General features: G+C 36.9%; 1 protein-coding gene and 1 long non-coding RNA gene across 6 annotated transcripts in view; one reads left to right on the top strand and one right to left on the bottom strand.

Annotated features, from left to right (window-relative positions):
• The window catches only part of LOC107688725 (uncharacterized), a 19,961-nt gene extending 1,272 nt beyond the window's left edge, over positions 1–18,689 (top strand). Inside the window, exons 2-3 of the long non-coding RNA XR_001634263.1 lie at positions 3,556–3,559; positions 18,678–18,689. This is a non-coding gene — a long non-coding RNA (uncharacterized LOC107688725). The remainder of the gene's footprint in view (positions 1–3,555; positions 3,560–18,677) is intronic.
• The window catches only part of LOC107688722 (beta-galactoside alpha-2,6-sialyltransferase 2-like), an 83,365-nt gene that overhangs the window by 11,039 nt on the left and 52,559 nt on the right, over positions 1–19,767 (bottom strand). For all 5 annotated transcript variants that reach the window (XM_016486464.1, XM_016486459.1, XM_016486462.1 and 2 more), the window contains 3 exons: positions 11,662–11,759; positions 8,385–8,486; positions 6,214–6,388 (listed from right to left, as the gene is read on the bottom strand). In XM_016486464.1, the coding sequence (XP_016341950.1) occupies positions 6,214–6,388; positions 8,385–8,486; positions 11,662–11,759 (375 nt within the window). The remainder of the gene's footprint in view (positions 1–6,213; positions 6,389–8,384; positions 8,487–11,661; positions 11,760–19,767) is intronic.

Raw genomic sequence — 19,767 nt, 5'->3', positions numbered from 1 at the left:
TCCATTCCAACCTCTCCCACCACCATGGGCAAGACCAAAGAGCTGTCAAAGGATGTCAGAGACAAGATTGTAGATCTGCACAAGACTGGAATGGGCTACAAGACCATCAGCAAGAAGCTTGGTGAGGAGACAGCTGTTGGTGTGATTATTCGGAAATGGAAAAAATACAAAACAACCATCAATCGGCCTTGGTCTGGAGATCCATGCAAGATCTTGCCTCATGGGGTAAGGATGATCATGAGAAAGGTGAGGGATCAGCCCCGAATTACACAGGAGGAGCTTGTTAATGATCTTAAGGCAATTGGGACCACAGTCACCAAGCAAAACATTGGTAACACTACGCCGCAATGGACTGAAATCCTGCAGCACCCGCAAGGTCCCCCTGCTCAAGAAGGCACATGTACAGGCCCGTTTAAAGTTTGCCAATGAACATCTAAATTATTCCGAGAAGGATTGGGAGAAAGTGCTGTGGTCAGTTGAGACCAAAATTGAGCTCTTTGGCATTAACTCGACTCGCCGTGTTTTTTGGAGGAAGAGAAATGCTGACTATGACCCTAAGAACACCATCCCTACAGTCAAGAACGGAGGTGGAAACATGCTTTGGGGCTGTTTTTCTTCTTCACCGCATTGAGGGGCAAATAGACAGGGCCATGTACTGTAAAATCTTGGATGAGAACCTCCTTCCCTCAGCCAGAACACTGAAGATGGGTCATGGATGGGTCTTCCAGCATGACAATGACCCGAAACATACTGCCAAGGCAACAAAGGAGTGGCTCAAGAAGCAGCACATTAAGGTCATGGAGTGGCCTAGCCAGTCTCCAGACCTCAATCCTATAGAAAATCTGTGGAAGGAGCTGAAACTTCGAGTTGCCAAACGACAGCCAAGAAACCTTAAGGATTTAGAGAGGATCTGTAAATAGAGGAGTGGATCAAAATCCCTCTTCAGATGTGTGCAAACCTGGTGACCAACTACAAGAAACGTCTTACCTCTGTGCTTGCCAACAAGGGTTTCTGCACCAAGTTCATGTTTTGCTTGAGGATCAAATACTTATTACACTCACTGAAATGCAAAATCAATTTCTAACCTTTATATAATGTGTTTTTTTCTGTATTTTTTGGTTGGTATTCTGTCTCTATACGTTAAAATAAACCTACCATAAAAATTACAAACCCTTCATTTCTTTGTAAGTGGGCACATTTACAAAATCAGCAGGGAATCAAATAAATATTTTCCCCACTGTAAGTATCTGTTTATTTGTACCCAGAAATTATCTGTAATTGTCATGACATTACAAACTGGATGTTTGCCAGTCGATTTGTTGTGCCATTTGTTGTTCAAGTATAAATGCAGATCACTCTATGAATAGAGCACCGCAGATTGATCTCAAAAGTTAATGAGTTATGAGAACAATGTGTGTAAAGTTGTCTGTGATTTTTATAAATGGGGGAGGCATAAACAGCCTTAAATGACTGTTAATGGTCTTTTTATAACACAAGATCAGTGTCACATTAGTTTCACACTGTACAAAACATAAGCAGCATTACATACTAGACTTGGAGTTGGCACAAAATAATTTTCCACACCAATACGGTATCCACATTTAAACCGATTATACCAGTATTAGTGCTGGTTGGATCATGTTTTCAGAGTCATTTAAAGTTTGAATGTTAAGTGAAAGCGGTGATATCTACAGTAAATTGGTGAATTGTTTACCGTTTATTTAGTTTTCTCATTAACTCCATTATTCATTAAGTCAGTTTTGTGAAAACGAGAGGCAGATTTAACGTGTGAACACTATAATAGGCCAATCATAGTTCAGTGGAGGCACTGCCTTCTCTTTTCCTCCAATGAATGAAAAAAAAAACATTTAGATGCCACCGTATGCCACTCCACACTTCTGCAGACGTCACCATAGAAACAGGCTCTACATCTGTGAGCAGTCTGGATGTGTCTGCGATATGATTGGATATCTAACACCTGTTCAAAAAGATCTGTAGCTACGGGCAGTTACTTACGGAGCCTGAAGCAATCTCAATGATTTCTTTAGATCTTACTGTGAACAATTCATCTGTGTGTGCTTCCTTTTTAAATAAATTAGTGCCGAGTCTGACAAATCAATTAATCATGATTAATCGCATCCAAAATAAAAGTTTGTATTAACATGTACATATACATATTATATAAACAAACACGTACATGTATATATTTAAGAAATACATAATATATTTATATTTATGCATAATATAAATCATCTATAAATAAATATATTAGGGCTGTCAGTCGATTACAATTTTTTATCTAATTACATGATGTTTTGATTAATCACAATTAATCGCAAAATAAATTTGACTGAAAATACCCACAAAAAATTATTTAAAGATATTTGTGTTAAATGAAAAAGTATTAAGTAGACATTACAAATTGTAGCTTTAGAAATATTTTATTTGATTCAACGACAACAAAAAATATTACTACACAAACATGGGCAACAACGGCCGAACATAAAATATGGAACATAAAAGAAGATCATTTGAGAAACATCGCAGTATTGTTTGTTCATACAATGAAAGTCATTGGTAACCAAAAAAGCTTGGTTACCAACAGTCTTCAAAATACCTTCATTTATGTTCCACAAAAGAAAGGTTTGAAACAACACGAGGGACGTGAGAATAAATTGACAGAATTTAAATTTTTTTGGATGACCTATCTCTAATGTTTTTATTATTATTATTATTATTATTATTATTAATTATATGATACTCTAAATAAGAAACTAAATCTGCCAGCAGGTGGTGGTAAATGTAATTGATTCGATTTGTTCAAACGGCTGATTCATTCAGAAATTCAGTAAACAGCGCTTTATGAATGGGCCTTTGAATCATTGATTCACACGATTCGTACAAAATGCGGATTCATTCAGAAACAGTATTCAACAAACTGAGTTAAAACTTGAACTCTGAGTTGACTTACTCTGAGATGGGAAACTCTGAGTTTTCGGGTTCAGAACAACTGAACAGAGTTAGTTCAATTGACTCTATAGGTTGACTGAGTTTAGCGTGTGCACCATGACTATGAGAAGCCATGATCAATGGAGATCCGAAATTGAGATTCACCATGGCAACAGCACCCGCCAAAAAGTATTGTTTGCATACTTCTGGGTCAATACGTAACTTTAATTCTTAATCACTGTTATAATATCAAAGGTAAAAACTGGCAGAACGGTAAGTTATTGAACTAATATTCATTTTCATGGTATCCCACAGACACACAAAAAAAAAACAAAAAAAAACCTGGCAGCAGAAAAAAAAAAAAAATAATTCAATCAGGTATAGCTTTAAGCATAAAAGGTTCATGAGTGTAGGCTACATGACTTTACAAACATTTGACATTCAATAAATATTCAGTGTCTATTTCAATGTGCAGCGGCTTTTCCCACATAGTCTAATGCTCTTTTCACATAATTAAATGTTCTCTAATCCACCATGCTACATTTCTTAATTACGGTAATGAAATAAACATTTGACTTCTATTCAGCCAACAGCAAGAAGGCAGAGACTCGTAAAATGGGGGGAGAACCTGCACCAGCACAACTGACAGATGAAGAGATGGCCACAATACCAATATTAAAATCCAACAGGGAAAAGAATAATTGTTTCATAGGAAATAAAGTTGACAAAATAAATTGTGAATATGTTTAACAGCTGTGGTGGTGGTTACAGCATATATCTCGAACTACCCTTCCATCTGGCATCGTTCCATTCCATACAGCAATCAGCTTCATTTTCTGAAGGTGCGAAGATAGGAATATGCGTGCCATCAATGCAACCACACTGGAAATCCTAAAGTAAATTCCAATTACTAGGTTACTTCCAGAGGTCGCAGCATGTTATCATGTGATCAAGATGATACCTCTCAAATAAATATACACGTGGATATGGCAAAAATAAATTAAATAAAATGGAATCCTCTCCTGATGTATATGTAACTCCCCATGAATTAATGCAGCCTCCTCATCTACAGGATCGTGTGTAAAAAGACATGCCATTTGTGTCACATTTACAGTGTCTGCATGATGAAAATGAAAGTGGTGCGGTGAGAAAAATAATCTTGTTTCCATTTGCATTAAGATTATTTTTCTTACCCCACTGGCAGATAATTTTACTTGTTTCCCTCAGGAAACAAGACTGTTGTATATAATTTTTCTTATATAGAAAATGCATCTTGATTTAAGATTTTTTTGATATTTGAACTTGAATTAATGCAAAAATCTCAGCAATAAAAGCATTTTTGCAGCATGAATTAATGAATGAGGTATTTAAACATTGCTTACACTTTAAAAAGGTGGAGGAGACCGAAAGAAACTCTGGGTTTAGTAAACCTGCTCCAGACAAGGTTAGGTTCACAGAGTAAGTTACTATGATAACTTACCAAGAGGTTTAGTTTTGTCTTTTATTGCTGTATCTCGGCCAAATATTGTCCTATCCCAACAAACCATACATCAATGGAAAGCGTATTTATTCAGCTTTCAGATGATGTATAAATCTCAGTTTAAAAAAATTGACCCTTATGACTGGTTTTGTGGTCCAGGGTCACATATATTCTTTGCAAAATTGAGAAAAAACACATAATATTGTGTTTAAAATATAACACAATATCAACTTATTATTTACTGAACTGTTGTATAAAATCACATTTAAACTCGTGATATTCGGGACAAAAATCAGCACTCGTGTAATAGCCTACTGCTCTCCCTGCTCGTGTGATATTGTATTATATAAATGAGACCAAAACACATACAGGGGCATTTTTGCACCAATATTTTGAATTTTAGGGCATAACTGCCTTCATGGAGTTGTTGCCCTGCATCATATTTGTCAACTGTCCACTGTATAATGTAAGATGATGTACAGTTCTGGGGGCGGGGCCAGTGCGTTAACTGCGTTAAAATATTTTAATTGCGTTATTTCTTATAACCAATTAAATTAACGTGTTAAACTGACAGCCCTAATATACACACACACACACATATATATACACATATATATATACATATATACACATATATACACACACATATATACATATATATACACACACACACACAGTAAAAATTACAGCCTTCTTCGGTGACATGTGCCAGACTTCTCCAATCATTCAGTTCGTTTAAATTCTGCACCTTTCTTACGATTGACTGCAAGCAATATCTGATCTACTGAACCAAGTTCTACCCAACATTTTTTTTTCCTTTTTTGATAATCTGTTTCACTGGGAAGTTTTGACAGATCTTTTCTTTCATACCGTGACGTTTGATCTGTTTTATCGTGACTTTAATCATAAATTCTGCGAGATTGTACATATGGTCAGAGTGATTTTGTTGGTGCTGAATGTGGGTCAGATTCTCCTTGGCTCTAGTTCAACACAAGCTCCATTGCTGGATGAAAACGTGGTGTGTCCATCTGCTCCTCTCTCTCCCTGTGGTTTCAGCCAACACAGACTGAGCAGACATCCCACAACCTCCTGACAGAGCAGAAGACGTGCCTACAAACCCATCATGACAACTCAATCTGCAAAATGTCGCTTTCCATCATCAGGGTGTTTTCTAATCAGCGTTTACGTCAGAGGTCAGTTTGGCTTTTTCCACTGATAGCCATTCTGAATTAGCGCTGTACAAAATTCTTTTTTGTCACATGCCTGACAGCCACAAGTGCCATTTTGTGAGCTTTATAAAACCAATAGGACAAAGACAGGAGTAGAAAAGTGAAGTGAACAATTTGTGGTGCCTTCTTGAGTTGTCAACTAGCTGCTCTGGTGAAGTGTCACAACTAGCATTAATGGTAGTACTCACTTGATGACAAATGTGACACAATTGAGAGGCAAATAAAACATTTGTGTTGTCTTCATGCACAGGTTCCTAAAAGTACAGCCAATTTCTTTAGAGACCACAACAAGAAGTCTGTAATTTCTGTACCACAAAAAAATAAAAAATAAAAATAAATAATAATAATAAGAAGAAGAATAACTGCAATCAGTTTGTTTGAGCTGTCTGACTGAACAACTGACAATTTCACTTCAAATACTGGCAAAAGTTTGGGTTGGGACTGTGAAAGATGTTTGAAGACAGTCATTATTGTTGCAATTTTACTTGTTTGTGCCACTTAAATTGCACCTTTGGGTTTTGTACCGGTAGCACAAAATATGTGTGTGTGTCTTACCTATGAACCCTGAGGAGGGCGGGTTGGGCTGGATGTTCTCCAGATTGTTAGCCTGAATCACGTCCCATAACTGCCAGATGTATTTCGGGTGCAGGATGTAGAAAGGCTGCGTGGGGAAGTGCATCCTGTGCTCCATATATGGAGTGAACAGGTTGTAGTCTGGATTGGAGTACCACTACAAAAACAAACAACAACTATATGAGCAAAATGTCTCTCAAAAGAACTACCAAATCTGGATCAACACGTTCTCACTCCCAACTCGTCACATATTGACGCTTGGTCAGGACCCCTTGCGTCGCTTTTTGACGCTCAAGGTACCCTTTTAGCATAATTTTTCGAACGTGCAGGGTCCTCCATTGTTTTCAGTTGTTGGTCTTAATTGAATGGTTTGCATGCATTTGTAAAAAATGTAAATTCTTTTATATAAATGTATACTTTCATTGGAGCACCTAACCCCACCCCTACCCACTTCTGAGCAATGTAAAACACGTAGCAGGCAAATAAAAGTACTGTCACAGGTATTTATTGCAAAAACTGACCATAACCAAGCAGTATAAAAGCATTACAAACAAGTCGTGTTGCATTCCAAGTTTTCTGAAGCCATACGAAATCTTTATGCGAAGAAAAGAGTAAAACATAAGGTTTTAATCGCTGAAAATGATCCTGCTCCATTAACACGCTCGCATCTCATTCAAAAAGATACTCCAGAGACACACAAGAGCCAATGGAGGGAGTGGAGGGAGACTGCGATCGTGTCTATTCCTCTCACAAAAAGTGATGCCAAAGGGTCCTGACCAAGCATCAATATGTGAAGAGTTGGGAGTAAGAATGTGTTGCTTGGATTCATTTCAACCAGGGACAATTGTGAAAGGATGAACATTGAAGGCTGTCCTTCAAACTGTTAGTCCTGGTTCATTGAGATGAAGAATTGTTCAGAAAAAAGCTTTACAATCCACTAGAATCCTTTAATGCACATGTTCCTGCAGTAACCTCAATAATGTTACTTAGTAGAAACAGCAGAAGACCTTCAATCTGTGACCTCTGACATTGTAGTCAAGAATCATTTCTCTACACCAAGGTTTCACAAACTGGTGTTTGTGAAGGAACTAAAGAGTTGATGAAGAGTTTTCATGAGTTTATGAAAAGCTAATAACTTATAAACAGTATAATATTTATTTTTTTACCTGCATGTCATATGACCATTAACCAACATCAAAGAGTCATTATCATGCAAATATGTTAAATTGAAATACTTAAATTATTCAAGTAATCTTCAAGTAAATATTTTAAGAGGGTAAGCTGACCAAAACAGTTTAGGAATTCCTGTTTTAGAGAACAAATCACAAGTTGTGAAACTGAAATCTAGCCTCAAACTGACTGATTATTTCACACTATATCCTGTAGACTGCTTACTGTTATGCTATGAAAATAAAAAAATAAAACTAAGCATTAAACTGATCAACACAGACTCATGCATAATTCATTTAAAACATTGACAGTTATTCCAAATAAAGTGTTATAAAAATTAATAAACAACAACAACAACAACACTGGTTTGAAGATTTTGTCCTTCATTTTCAAAAGACCTGCTATGGAAATGGTGCAATTGTCATGTCTTCTTCACATAAGCACGAGGTCATAGGATGGCACACATCCTGTCAGAGACATGATGTTACTCTGTGGGAGGTTTAGTCAGTCAAGGTAAAGCAGCATAGAGATGGCCATCTATTCTGTGTGCATCTCGTGAATGCCTTATTTCATGTCTACATTATTGGGGGAGGATGGGATTGGGAACATGAGAAATGGTGTTGTAAGGCGGTTTCAGTGAGGTAAGGGCACAAAGGACAGATTGAAAGCATTTATAGTAATCCGTTCTGATCTTTTTTTCCCCTGCTATAGTGGTTTATGATTCACAGCGGTTTGTGAGCAGAAGCACTCAGACCAGACAAATCAGAGTAAGCTTCCCACATGGTTCCTGCACACACTCACAGCACTTCACTCATCTGAATTGCAAAAGTAACATGTCACCTGCTCTCTGTACATGTGCAAGAAAAAAAATAAATAATAATTTCTAGAGTTGTGATTGTGCAGACGGTTTGAAGACGTCAAAGCACACCTTCAACGTTAAATTCTATGTGTGTTTAATGTGTTTTTGGGAAGTTAGTACTCACTTTGTGCAGGTTGAGGATGTATGGAGCAGGATCCCATGCCACCAGCGTTACATTCTTATACAATGAGCTTGTGTTGAACTGATGCTTGGGATTCGCCAGGATCTGCACACAAAACAGACAATGTGTTACACTGAGAAGACAAATAAAAAAGGCAAAAGGCACATGACTAGTTGAGTGCAACCAACTTCTCGGTTAGGCAGAAAACGTAAAAGCATCATTGACTTTAACTTAACCAGGCACAATCTGATACACTTTCCATTAAGAGAATCAGTTCACACTGAACACGCTGCATACAGCGGCTCCTGCAGTGGCGGTGTTTCACAAAACCATAGGGTATGGCGCGCGCTGCATTATTAAACGACACTGCGTCGTCAGTGTTGGTATTGTATCAGACACTTGCACTTAACAGGCTATATGAAAAACAAGCTCAAATGGAGTTAACAAGGTTTTTGGCCGGCGAATGAGCTGAATTTCTTTGGATCTCGGCATGATGTCTAGCTTTTGAGGATCTTTTGGTCTACTTCACTTTGTCAGGCAGGTCCTATTTAAGAGATTTCTTGATTGCGAACAGGTGTGGCAGTAATCAGGCCTGGGTGTGGCTAGAGAAATTGAACTCAGGTGTGATAAACCAGTTTTAACAGGGGGGCAAACACTTCTTCACACAGGGCTGCATAAAACCTTCATTTAAAAACTGCATGTTGTGTTTACTTGTGTTATCTTTGACTAATATTTAAATTTGTTTGATGATCTGAAACATTAAAGTGTGACAAACATGCAAAAAAATAAGAAATCAGGAAGGGGGCCAACACTTTTTCACACCACTGTAACGTTAAATTACTGTTGCTATATGGGCGCTTAGTTTTTCTTGTTGTTTAAGGCCTACACTTGGCCAAAATCTCATGATATAAACGATTAAGCGCTTATGCACAGGACATTTAAAACGTAGGCCTACAAAAGTATAGGCAGGCTAGACGGCAAATAACCTACTTTTCCGCTCTTCAAACACACAAAAACATTAGCATTTTACAGACAGTGTTTGACGAAAACGCTTTACTATTCAAACATCAGTTATTTATTTACCCTTACATTGCGAAAAAGCAGAGATCTGTCTCCAGGCTGTGCGTGGCGCGTCAATCTGAATATAATACTTAGCATTGGTTAAATATTTGTAAAACCCTCTGATTTTTATTATTTAATAATAACGAATTATAATAGAGATGTGAAGTTTGGATAATTTTTCACGGCACACCTGACTGGGCTAGAGTATGGCAACAGCCATACGGAAACGCCGCCACTGGGCTCCTGACCAGAAATGTAGGTGGGGCAGATTTTTAATCGTATTGTAGGCTATATGACTAACTTTTGGCAGAAGTCTAGTGTTCTTTCATAATTAATCCTGAGGGTGGTGCTCTGATGTTGATTGGCAGGCTCTACATACATACATACATACACACACACACACACACACACACACACACACACACACACACACACACACACACACACACACACACACACACACAGAAAGTCATCTTAGAATAAACACCATAATGTAGTATTTGTGTTTGAATGTTGATAATTAGAAAGTTAAGAGTTGAGGAAAACAAAGCCACATCTATTCTCAGAACGCTTTCATGTTTTTTTGCCTCCACATCGTGCATTAAAATCATAGCCGTGCATCCAGCTTATACCATGGTCATTTGCCAGCATTGACAAGTTCAAGCTGTTAATGTGTTTAATAATAATAATTCAATCTGTTAATGTGTTTAAGTATAAAAATGACGGTTACGGCTCATTAGCTATAGCATTCTGCCCGCTTCAAATCAGACACGGAGATGTATTCAATGTCGATCGATCGAGGGAGATGACAATTGCGTGTGTGAATTACCTGCGTCTCTCTCTCTCTCTCTACAAACAGTGAAGCTGCAAGTTTAGTTACTTCAAAAACAGTGATTTTACCCCCTCGTTGCTGAGGAATATAATGTAGCAATCCAGTATCTAAGCTACTGTATTAATAAAAGACGCAGGGCAGTGTTGACAAGTTTATGTGCTCCTGAATGTTTGTGTGTGAGCCCTGCGCAACCTCTCTCTCTGTGTGTGTGCTCGTCAATGAAATCAGCGCATTAATATAGAATGTGATTAAACTGATTTGGAACTACCTTTGCATAAAACGGTTTTAATCCATACCTGCCAGCCAATCAGAATCAGAGTATTTAGACAGACAGATAGATATTTTGCATATTCCTCTTCGGTTTATACATGCTCTTGTGAATAGCCTGTAAAAAAGGATTTATATTTTTACGAATTTGATGTGACTTAAGAATTTGGCCCACTAACGGACAATCTTTCAAACAAGTTCTCTAACAGAAACTTGACACTATTACACTTAGGATGATCTGTGTCACTTGCTGTGATCGCAATTTTGCGTGTCATTTATAATGTAGAAAATTATTTTTCTATTTCTTTTGATTTTTCTTACAAATTAGTTCTTTTGAACATTCTATTCACCAAGAACCCAGAAACAAATTTCATTTCCACAAAAAGCAGCACAACAGCTTGAAAAAGAAGAGCTGATTTGACTGTATTCTTGATCAAATAAATGCAACCCTGATTACAGACCTACTTCAAAAACATTTTTTTAAAAAGCTTACCCCAAAACCTTTAAACAGTAGTGTGAGTATTTGAGAACTACTGGTAGAGGGAAGATTGTCAAAAACTAATGCCCTAAATTCAGTTTGTTCCCCACAACAGCTGTTAGATGACTTCAGAAGACTTGGATATGGGATGAATCATTTGGACCACTTTCACTGTGCCTTTATAGAGCTTTTTTTGTTCATTTGAGAGCCTAATAGTTCATGGTCACCATCTTCAAAATGGCTCTTTTTGTGTTTCACAGAACAGAGTCACATGGGTTTGAAATGTCATGCAGGTAAGTAAATGGCAAAATGTTCTTTTCGGAGTGTACTTTACTTTGCAATAAACCACCAAGCATCATTTCGGTTTGCACTGATCTGTCCATTCATGAAGTGACAAAGGACACCGCACATCCCATAACTTTAATGCAGAGCGGTCTCTGTTCTGCATAGTGTGTTTGAGTTTGTTTACCTGGTGAGCTTGTGTCCACTAGGACATGATGACTCCGATCTAGCTGAAAACACACACAGCCAGAGGACACGAGCCAGAGGGTGTTCAAATGAGATCTGCTTCAATTATGTGGCTGATTCACAGAAAGTCACAGTACTAGCAGCAAGAACTGAAAACATCAAATATCGCTCACCTGAGAGTTGATGATGCGTAGGGTGGTTTTATTCCCAACGTCTCTTTCATAACCCTCGGTAGGAGCTGTATTAAAACGCAGCACTGCATCATGGGAGTCTGGAATTACAAAAATTGAAGCTTTAATCATTGCGCCTTGGACTGAGTCATGATAAAAAAAAACAATGAGTGAACAACAAAGGCATTTCACTCCTGCACATCTTCAGATAGCAAGACAAAACATGACCTAAGAGAAAGAGAAAACGAGGCCTCAATCCATCAACAACACCTAAAGTTTTTTCTAAATGAAAGGCTTTTAACACGAAGCAAGAATACAAATCGAAAACACATGTACATTGCAGTGTATTGGAGGAAATGTGAGTGGTCACTGATCAGTAAGAATGAACCGCTCAAATAAACATGTTCCTCACACCGCTCAAATCTGTAATCTGATGTTAGGAACGGTGCAAGCAGCTTGTTTAACCGAGAACAAAGTTAGATGCCATTTATTACTGGGTTCACCTCCGGGGGCTTTTTATTGATTGGATATCTCCCGTTTAATCTGCTGTGAGATTGAGTGACTTTAAAGGTCATGCTAAGTTCACTCAAAAATGAGAACTGCCCTCTACTGTGGCTCTCAAACGTCATTCACTTTTCCACCTATTCGAAATTGGTGCATCACATTCAGGTATGACACAGGTGAGAATCAATGGTTTTTGGAACTAGACAATTTTTGGGGGGTAAATGATGCCTGTATGATGTCCTCTAAATCATTTTTCACTCCATATCAGTGTATTTGAGCAGGCCAAAAAAACAAAAAAAACATGGATATGGCAATGACAGGAAGTGATTAGGCAGGATTTCTTAAGATACAAAACCCTCGGTTTATGAATCAGGCAAGTGATTGTGATATAAATGGCATAAAAATAATTACATTTTATGGAAAAAAATAAAAACAAAAACACTTAATTTTAATGTGTACTTGTTACAGAGTAATATTAATTGACAACATTTCCTTATTATAGGGTTAGGTTTATGATTTCATTTAGAGTTAGTTGCTTGTAATTATGCATAATTTACTGGTATTACTATAGTAAATACATGCAACAAGGACACTAAAATAAAATGATACCACCAATAATTAAAACTAATTAAAAACAATGAAATAAAAAAATTTGATTAACAAATAAAAAACAATAAGCTTAAATTAAATTTAATAGAAATGATCATCATACAATCAAACTTACAAAACATAAACACCTAAATAATTTCAATTTAAATGTAGAAAAAGTATTGTTTATTTGTTATTAAAAATTCATACGCTCATTCAAATTAAGTAATTTTAAAATATCATTCAACTTTTATATAATCAGACTGAGGTCTAAGACAATGCTCTCCAGTGGACGAACTGTTTACTGCAATATAACATTCATTCAAAACTCACATTCATACATATAAATCTAACACACACACACACACACACACACACACAGACACAGAGAGAGAGATTTACATTTACATTTACATTTAGTCATTTAGCAGTGAATGGAAGTCTGTAGCATAAGGCTTGTCCAGATGAATGTTGAAGTCGCCAAAGACTAAAAGTGGACTGCCATCCTCTGGGAATGAGGACAGCAGCCCATCCAACTCTTCTAGGAAGGTAGATAGAATTTGCCCAGGAGGGCGGTAAATTACCACAACCTGGAGTTTTACAGGAGCTGTTATAGTGATCACATGAGATTCAAATGAGTTATAATTGCATAGGGGAGAGTGGGTTGAGTATTTCCAGAGAGAGAGAGAGAGAGAGAGAGAGAGAGAGAGAGAGAGAGAGAGAGAGACAATGTCAATGATGAATTGAATAGCAATGACAGATGACAATGACAGGTCTTCAGCAAGCCCCTCACCTCCTCATCCATCTCTCCGTTCAGCTGACATGCCGTTTATGGGCCTTCATCAACCAGCAATATTTTCAAAGCAGTAAATTTGAGCTTGACATTGAGCATGTCCCCACTATTTTGACAGGGACATCAATCTCCTGAGAGAATATAAGTCACATCAGGAAAAGAGCCCACGCAGGTGTGTGAAAGAGAGAAATGGTGAGAAATTATATAGACACAGGATGTGAAAAGAAGATCCGAACAGAAATCCCTCTGAAAATGATGAACAATTATATTATGTTTTATACATTTGTGCTTTGTGGAGAGACATTGCAATACCACTAGGTGGCAGATGAAGACCAACAACTAGGGTACCAACGGTCTCATTGAACCAGACCATACAGCTCAAGGTTTAGTCCACATTGCAGCTTATTCTGGTAAAGTACCACCTACTTAGACATCTGACAGACATACAACCACAAGCACTTTTTATGCACCTCTTGGGGGTGTATGTATTGGAACTAGATAATACCACAATAAACAAAGAGACGGGCCACAAAGCATTGCTGAGGTACTGCTATTGCTTTGAACAAAATATCAGAATAATATCAAAATATCAAATGGTACTAGCTCTATCATAACAATAGCAGTAAAATATAAATATTGAAGAAAATGAAATTGCCCTGTACCCAACATTTTAGTTGAACTGACTTAGGAAAATGAGTTGGGGAAGCTAAAGTCTCAAATCCTTTTTTACAGTGCACAGGGAAATTTTGCGATATTTAGTGCAATTATGAAGTGAGACAGCCCTTGAATACAAGTACAAATGTAATTAAAATCGTGATAGAAAAGATGGTTTGGAATCATCTACTCTACAAATGACTGTGAAACTATTTGTCTCATCACCACCAAATGCCTTCATGAGACGGCAGAGTCACCATTATCCTGAGAAACAACCAAAGCTGTGCCATCACCATGGAAACGGTGAATTAACCCACAAACTTTACGCTGTATGCTGACTGATAAACAACCTGTGCGCTCTTACTTACAGAAGTTCCAGAGTAAAGAAAGCCAACTACATTAGAGCTTGCAGGAAAGAGAAAATACTTTCCCATTTTGGTGAGCAATATGCATCAGACATTCAGCAAACGGACTGTGGGTGTCTGTAGGCGTTTCGTCTGAGACTAGGATGGTAGACACATTTATAGCCAAAAAAAAGAAAGAGAAACAGCTGAGAGATTGCACAGCATTGCATATGATAGCAGCTGTAATGCGAATCAAAGCTGGAATCTCTCTGGAAAAAATTAACGTGACAAACTACAAACTAGTGTTAATAACAGAGTAGCATTTCCCAAACAAAACATTGTGAGGAGACTGGAAAAAAATTAAAACAATGGGCAATTTTTTTTTTTTAATGCATAGATGAATGTTCAGGGAAATAATACGATTTAGATGAGTTGAGCTGGAGACAGGCTTCTCATGGAGAGCGCTGGCAGATCTGCTCTTGGCTGTGCTGTGGATTTGCTGGCTCTCTGGCTCGTCCTTGAGTATATTTCGAGGGCACACTAGGTTGGCACGGCTGATGGGAAATGTTTAGACAAGACAAGCTGAATTTAACAGACAGGCTAAAGGGGATGTGGAGGAATAGAACCTGATCAAAACTGGCCTAAGTCTAAATTAAAATTTAAGGAAAATCAATGCGAGACATACTGTGAGTGAAGTAATACTGCTACTCTACAACAACTGTAACAAGCAGTTCAATCAATACAGCTGCATACAGCTATTACAGGGTGCAGTACTTCAGTGGCATGAACACTATAATGATTTGTTTGTTCTTGGCAAACCTTGTTCCAGCAACATTTAGCCATTAAACAGCCAATATAATGTAAACTCATGAACAACAAAGGTACAACTTCTGGATTCCCTCAACGAAGTTTCAAACCTGAAACCTTGAAGACTGTCTTATAAACACGAAGCTTTTTACTTCACTAGATGTTAACAGATGGACTGGAGTTGTGTGGATTGTGATGTTTTTATCAGCTGTTTGGACTCATTCTGACGGCACCCATTCACTGTAGAGGATCCATTGATGAGCAAGTGATGTGATGTTAAATTTCTTCAAATCTGTTCCCTAAGAAGAAACAAACTTATCTACATCTTGGAGAGCCAGTGAGGGCAAGTAAATTCAGCAGATTTTCATTTTTGGGTGAACTATTGCTTTAGATGCCATTTTACTAAAAGGGACAAATAATGTTGCTAAGCTAAATTCACCCCAATTGACCCTTCACAAAGAGTTTGATTGACAGTCGATCTGGCCAATCATAATGCCAAATCTGCCATTTTGTCCAACAAACAAATCAGACAGGAGAGTAGATTAACTTTGGTGAACTTAAAACTTGAAAAACTGTGTGTACTGACGTCTTTCTGCAGTTTAAATAAAATACGTTCTGATGTTCATTCATGTTTATTTTTGTGCTTTAAGTAAATTTGAAAAGACGATCGGTTCATGTGTGCCGCTGAACTGATGCGCTACTAGGGATGTAACGATTACCGGTTTGACGATAAATCATGATAAAATTCCCGACGGTTAGTATTACCGTTTCATATTTTAATTATCATTAAAACCGTATTAGATTACCACGATTTGAACACCTCACGATAAATAAATACTGTCCAGCATAAAGCACAGTTTTAAGGAACAGTCTCACGTGCGCACAGTACGCAGAGTAGTTTCGTTTTGAGTGAAAACGGGGCGGAAAAGCAGGGAGGTTTTAAAAGAGTGCTAAGGGAATTATACAAATTAATATATTAATGAATTAATTATATGAATGTACCTCTGAAGGTTCTGACTGTCTTCAGAAACGATTCGATGGCATTTTGTTTTCATCTTCGCTCCATGTAATACCTAAAGGAAGTGTTCTTAATTGCAATACTGCTTTGTCCACGGAGTTTACGGGAAACAGCTTTTCCATAAGCACCACCTGCTGTCAGCGAGTGGATTTACAGAGACTTATATTAACATTCAGCCTGTGTGCAGTTTCTGTCAGGCCAAAAACGGACCGAATTTGCATGCTCTGCTGTAAATTTTGACCGGTTGATGAAAAACAAGCTTATGTGGATTGTACACATTTAAACAATTCAGAAAGGCTATCTAAAATTATTTATGGAGCAGATAAAATGCATATAATAATTTATTAATCAATTATAATTTTGACTTAACTCTTTTCTTTATTTAAAGGCTGAAATGTGAGGTTTACTTTATGAAACTTTTTCAACGCTTTATTTGAACATTTACATTAGATATTTGAACATGCTATTAAACTGTTGTCCGTCAAGTTGTCATTTAAAATCCGAACATCATTGGTAAATGTTATTGTTTTAGTGATTATGCAAACAAAATGTCATTTTATTTGTTGTTTGTTGATTTTTAAATATAAAACTTGGTGAAGTGATTTATGTGTTGGTACTTTTTGAACATCTCCAGCACATTTGAACAATACCGTGATAATACCGATAACCGTGATAATTTTGGTCACTATAATCATGATAAGAAATTTTCATTACCGTTACATCCCTATGTGCTACAGTGATCCGTCACGACACATTGAAGAGCCACAAAACTGTATTTATTGTTTGAATTTCTTAAAATGACCAAATTTGAAAGCCGAGTTCTTGTATCATACCAGAAGTAACCTGCTCTGTCTTGTCTGTCGGTGTGTTGTCAGTTTCCTCTTTGCTCCGTGCGTCAGAACATTTCACTGCGTCAGAACATGATGTGTGGTGAGAGCGGCATGGTTTGTCGGACATAGCAACAGTAACTAAGGAGGGTGGGTTTTGTGAAGGATCAATTAGTACCCCAAATTCCACAACATTTGAATTAATTTTAATTCAAAAAGTCATATTCGATCCTTCAGTGAAATAACAGACTTCTGTCTGGCGATGAATACCAGATTTGTCCAATAATGTAGGCTAGTCTGCTTATATCAAGTCCCCATTGTAAATTTTTTTCTCCTTTTCCGATAATTCGTCTCACTCAAATGTATGTCAATACAGAATACAAATATTTCTCTACTCAACGTTTGGGTTTATTATAACGTTCATCTGGGAACGCAACGTGTGCCATTTAATCAGATTTGTAAGGTAAATCATTTATAAATCCACACAAACTCAGGAGAATACATCGCGGTTTCAAAATAAAAGCTCAAACCCTTACTCTGAGTTTACACGTTTTGATGTCCACATATTCATTAAATTACAGTGGCTATAGCATTTCTGTCCTAAAGAAATGACCAAATATTAAAGATTAAGTGGACATTTTAATTAAATGATGCTTGGTCAATATTAAACAAGTATTAGATCGCATAGTAATGTGTAAAAATAATCATCAGGCCGTTGGCGCCCCCTGCAGGCCTTTGTTGTAATGCGTACTGTACATTAGCTATTCACTGATCTATAATAGAGAATATATTATATTATTATATAATTATATATAGATCAGTGGCTCTATTACAGTATAATACAGTATTTTAACAGTTTTGTTCAATAAAACCATATGATTTCTTGCTTTTGATACTTTATTTGAACTAATTATTATTGCCTCATTGCTATTATATATGTATTTTAAGTAAATTTAAAGGCTATTGTTCACTTAACCTACATCTGTTTTTATTACCACAAAAATTATTTATTAATTATAATACTTTATTATTAGTAGACCAGAACACGTAGACATGTTGTCATTCTTACACTATAATACTGAACTTGTTTCAGTGATTTGGACTATGAGATGGACACTTACTTCTGTTGTTTACACATTTCTAAGAGTACTTTTAATAGGCTACTTTTAATACTTTTAATTTTAATACTTGATTCTAGTGGACTCTAAACATTGCATTTATTTAATGTGAAAACCCAACTGTTGGGGTTAATTGAAACAGATTATTTTTCCCTTTGTAGTTGCACTCACAGCTGTAATGAACAGAAGCCCAGAACATGTGGATATATTGACATTAAGAACATGCTGACTTTCTCAGACTTTTGTAATTATTTTCTTTGTATTTAATTTTTATTAGGTTTGTTTAAATTTTTACTCTTTTCGTTTTACATTTCGTCAATGGCTTGTTTACATTTATACTTTATGGTACACTACTGAATGGCAAAGTTGCAAGTTTAATAAAATGTTCTTTAAAATGGTTTATTTTTTGTGTGGGAAATTAATCATTTAGATCAATCGACTACCCGATAAATTAGTCGATAGATTAATCGAAATAAACATAGTCGTTAATGGCAGCCCTACTCAACATAACTTCAAATACAGTTTAATGGACTAAGACAAAAATCTGGCAGAATAAAAACAATAGGAGCTACAGTTATGTCTCACCTTAACAGCATAAACGAATAGGCTAATATACACAATTGATACTAGCTCTATCATAACAGCAGTAAAATATAAATATTGAAGGAAAAGAAATTGCCCCACAGGGAAATTTAGTGATATTTAGTGCAATTATGAAGCGAGACAGAGAGAGAGGAAGCCTTTGAGTACAAGTACAAATGTAATTAAAATCGTGATAGAAAAGATGGTTCGAAATCATCTACTCTACAAATGACTGTGAAACTATTTGTCTCATCGCCACCAAATGCCTTCATGAGACGGCAGAGTCACCATTATCCTGAGAAACAACCAAAGCTGTGCCATCACCATGGAAACCTGTCCTTCTGTGCCCACTACCGCTCTGCCACCATAGATGCCAAAGCTGGAAGAATCTGGACTCTTTGTGTGCTCTGTGATACTCATGATTATGCAACCGTAAAGGGCATCGGTATCCCACTGACCCTTTCAGAGAAACTGGCATCACCACAGAAACAAAAAACCACAAGTGAAGAGAATGAGAGTGAGAATGGTTCCTAAACCCAACCAAAAACAAGGCCTCTCTTCACAGTCTAGTTTCGCATCATGAGGAGACTCTTCTGAAAAGACTAAATCAGGACAGCTATTCTGGTTTTCAAGCAACTATGATGGAAAAGGTCACAAGGAACCTCAAGCATAAAAAACAAACAAAAAAACAAATCAGGAAATATTAAGCCACTGACAATTTCTCCTTTTTCAAAAGTAATAGTTATGACTTTGAAATCTGACTGGATGAGTCACATCCAAAACATCTTGACACTTGGCAAGCTAAAACAGCCTACAACAGTCAGGCTAATGAACTATATTACTAGAGAGTAGGGATGGGCGATATCTAATCGTT

This window comes from Sinocyclocheilus anshuiensis, unplaced genomic scaffold (assembly GCF_001515605.1).
Source record: "Sinocyclocheilus anshuiensis isolate Anshui unplaced genomic scaffold, SAMN03320099.WGS_v1.1 scaffold9, whole genome shotgun sequence".
NCBI classification, from domain to species: Eukaryota; Metazoa; Chordata; class Actinopteri; order Cypriniformes; family Cyprinidae; genus Sinocyclocheilus; species Sinocyclocheilus anshuiensis.
The sequence above is the reverse complement of the archived record's forward strand: the minus strand, read 5'-3'. Positions and strand labels throughout refer to the sequence as shown.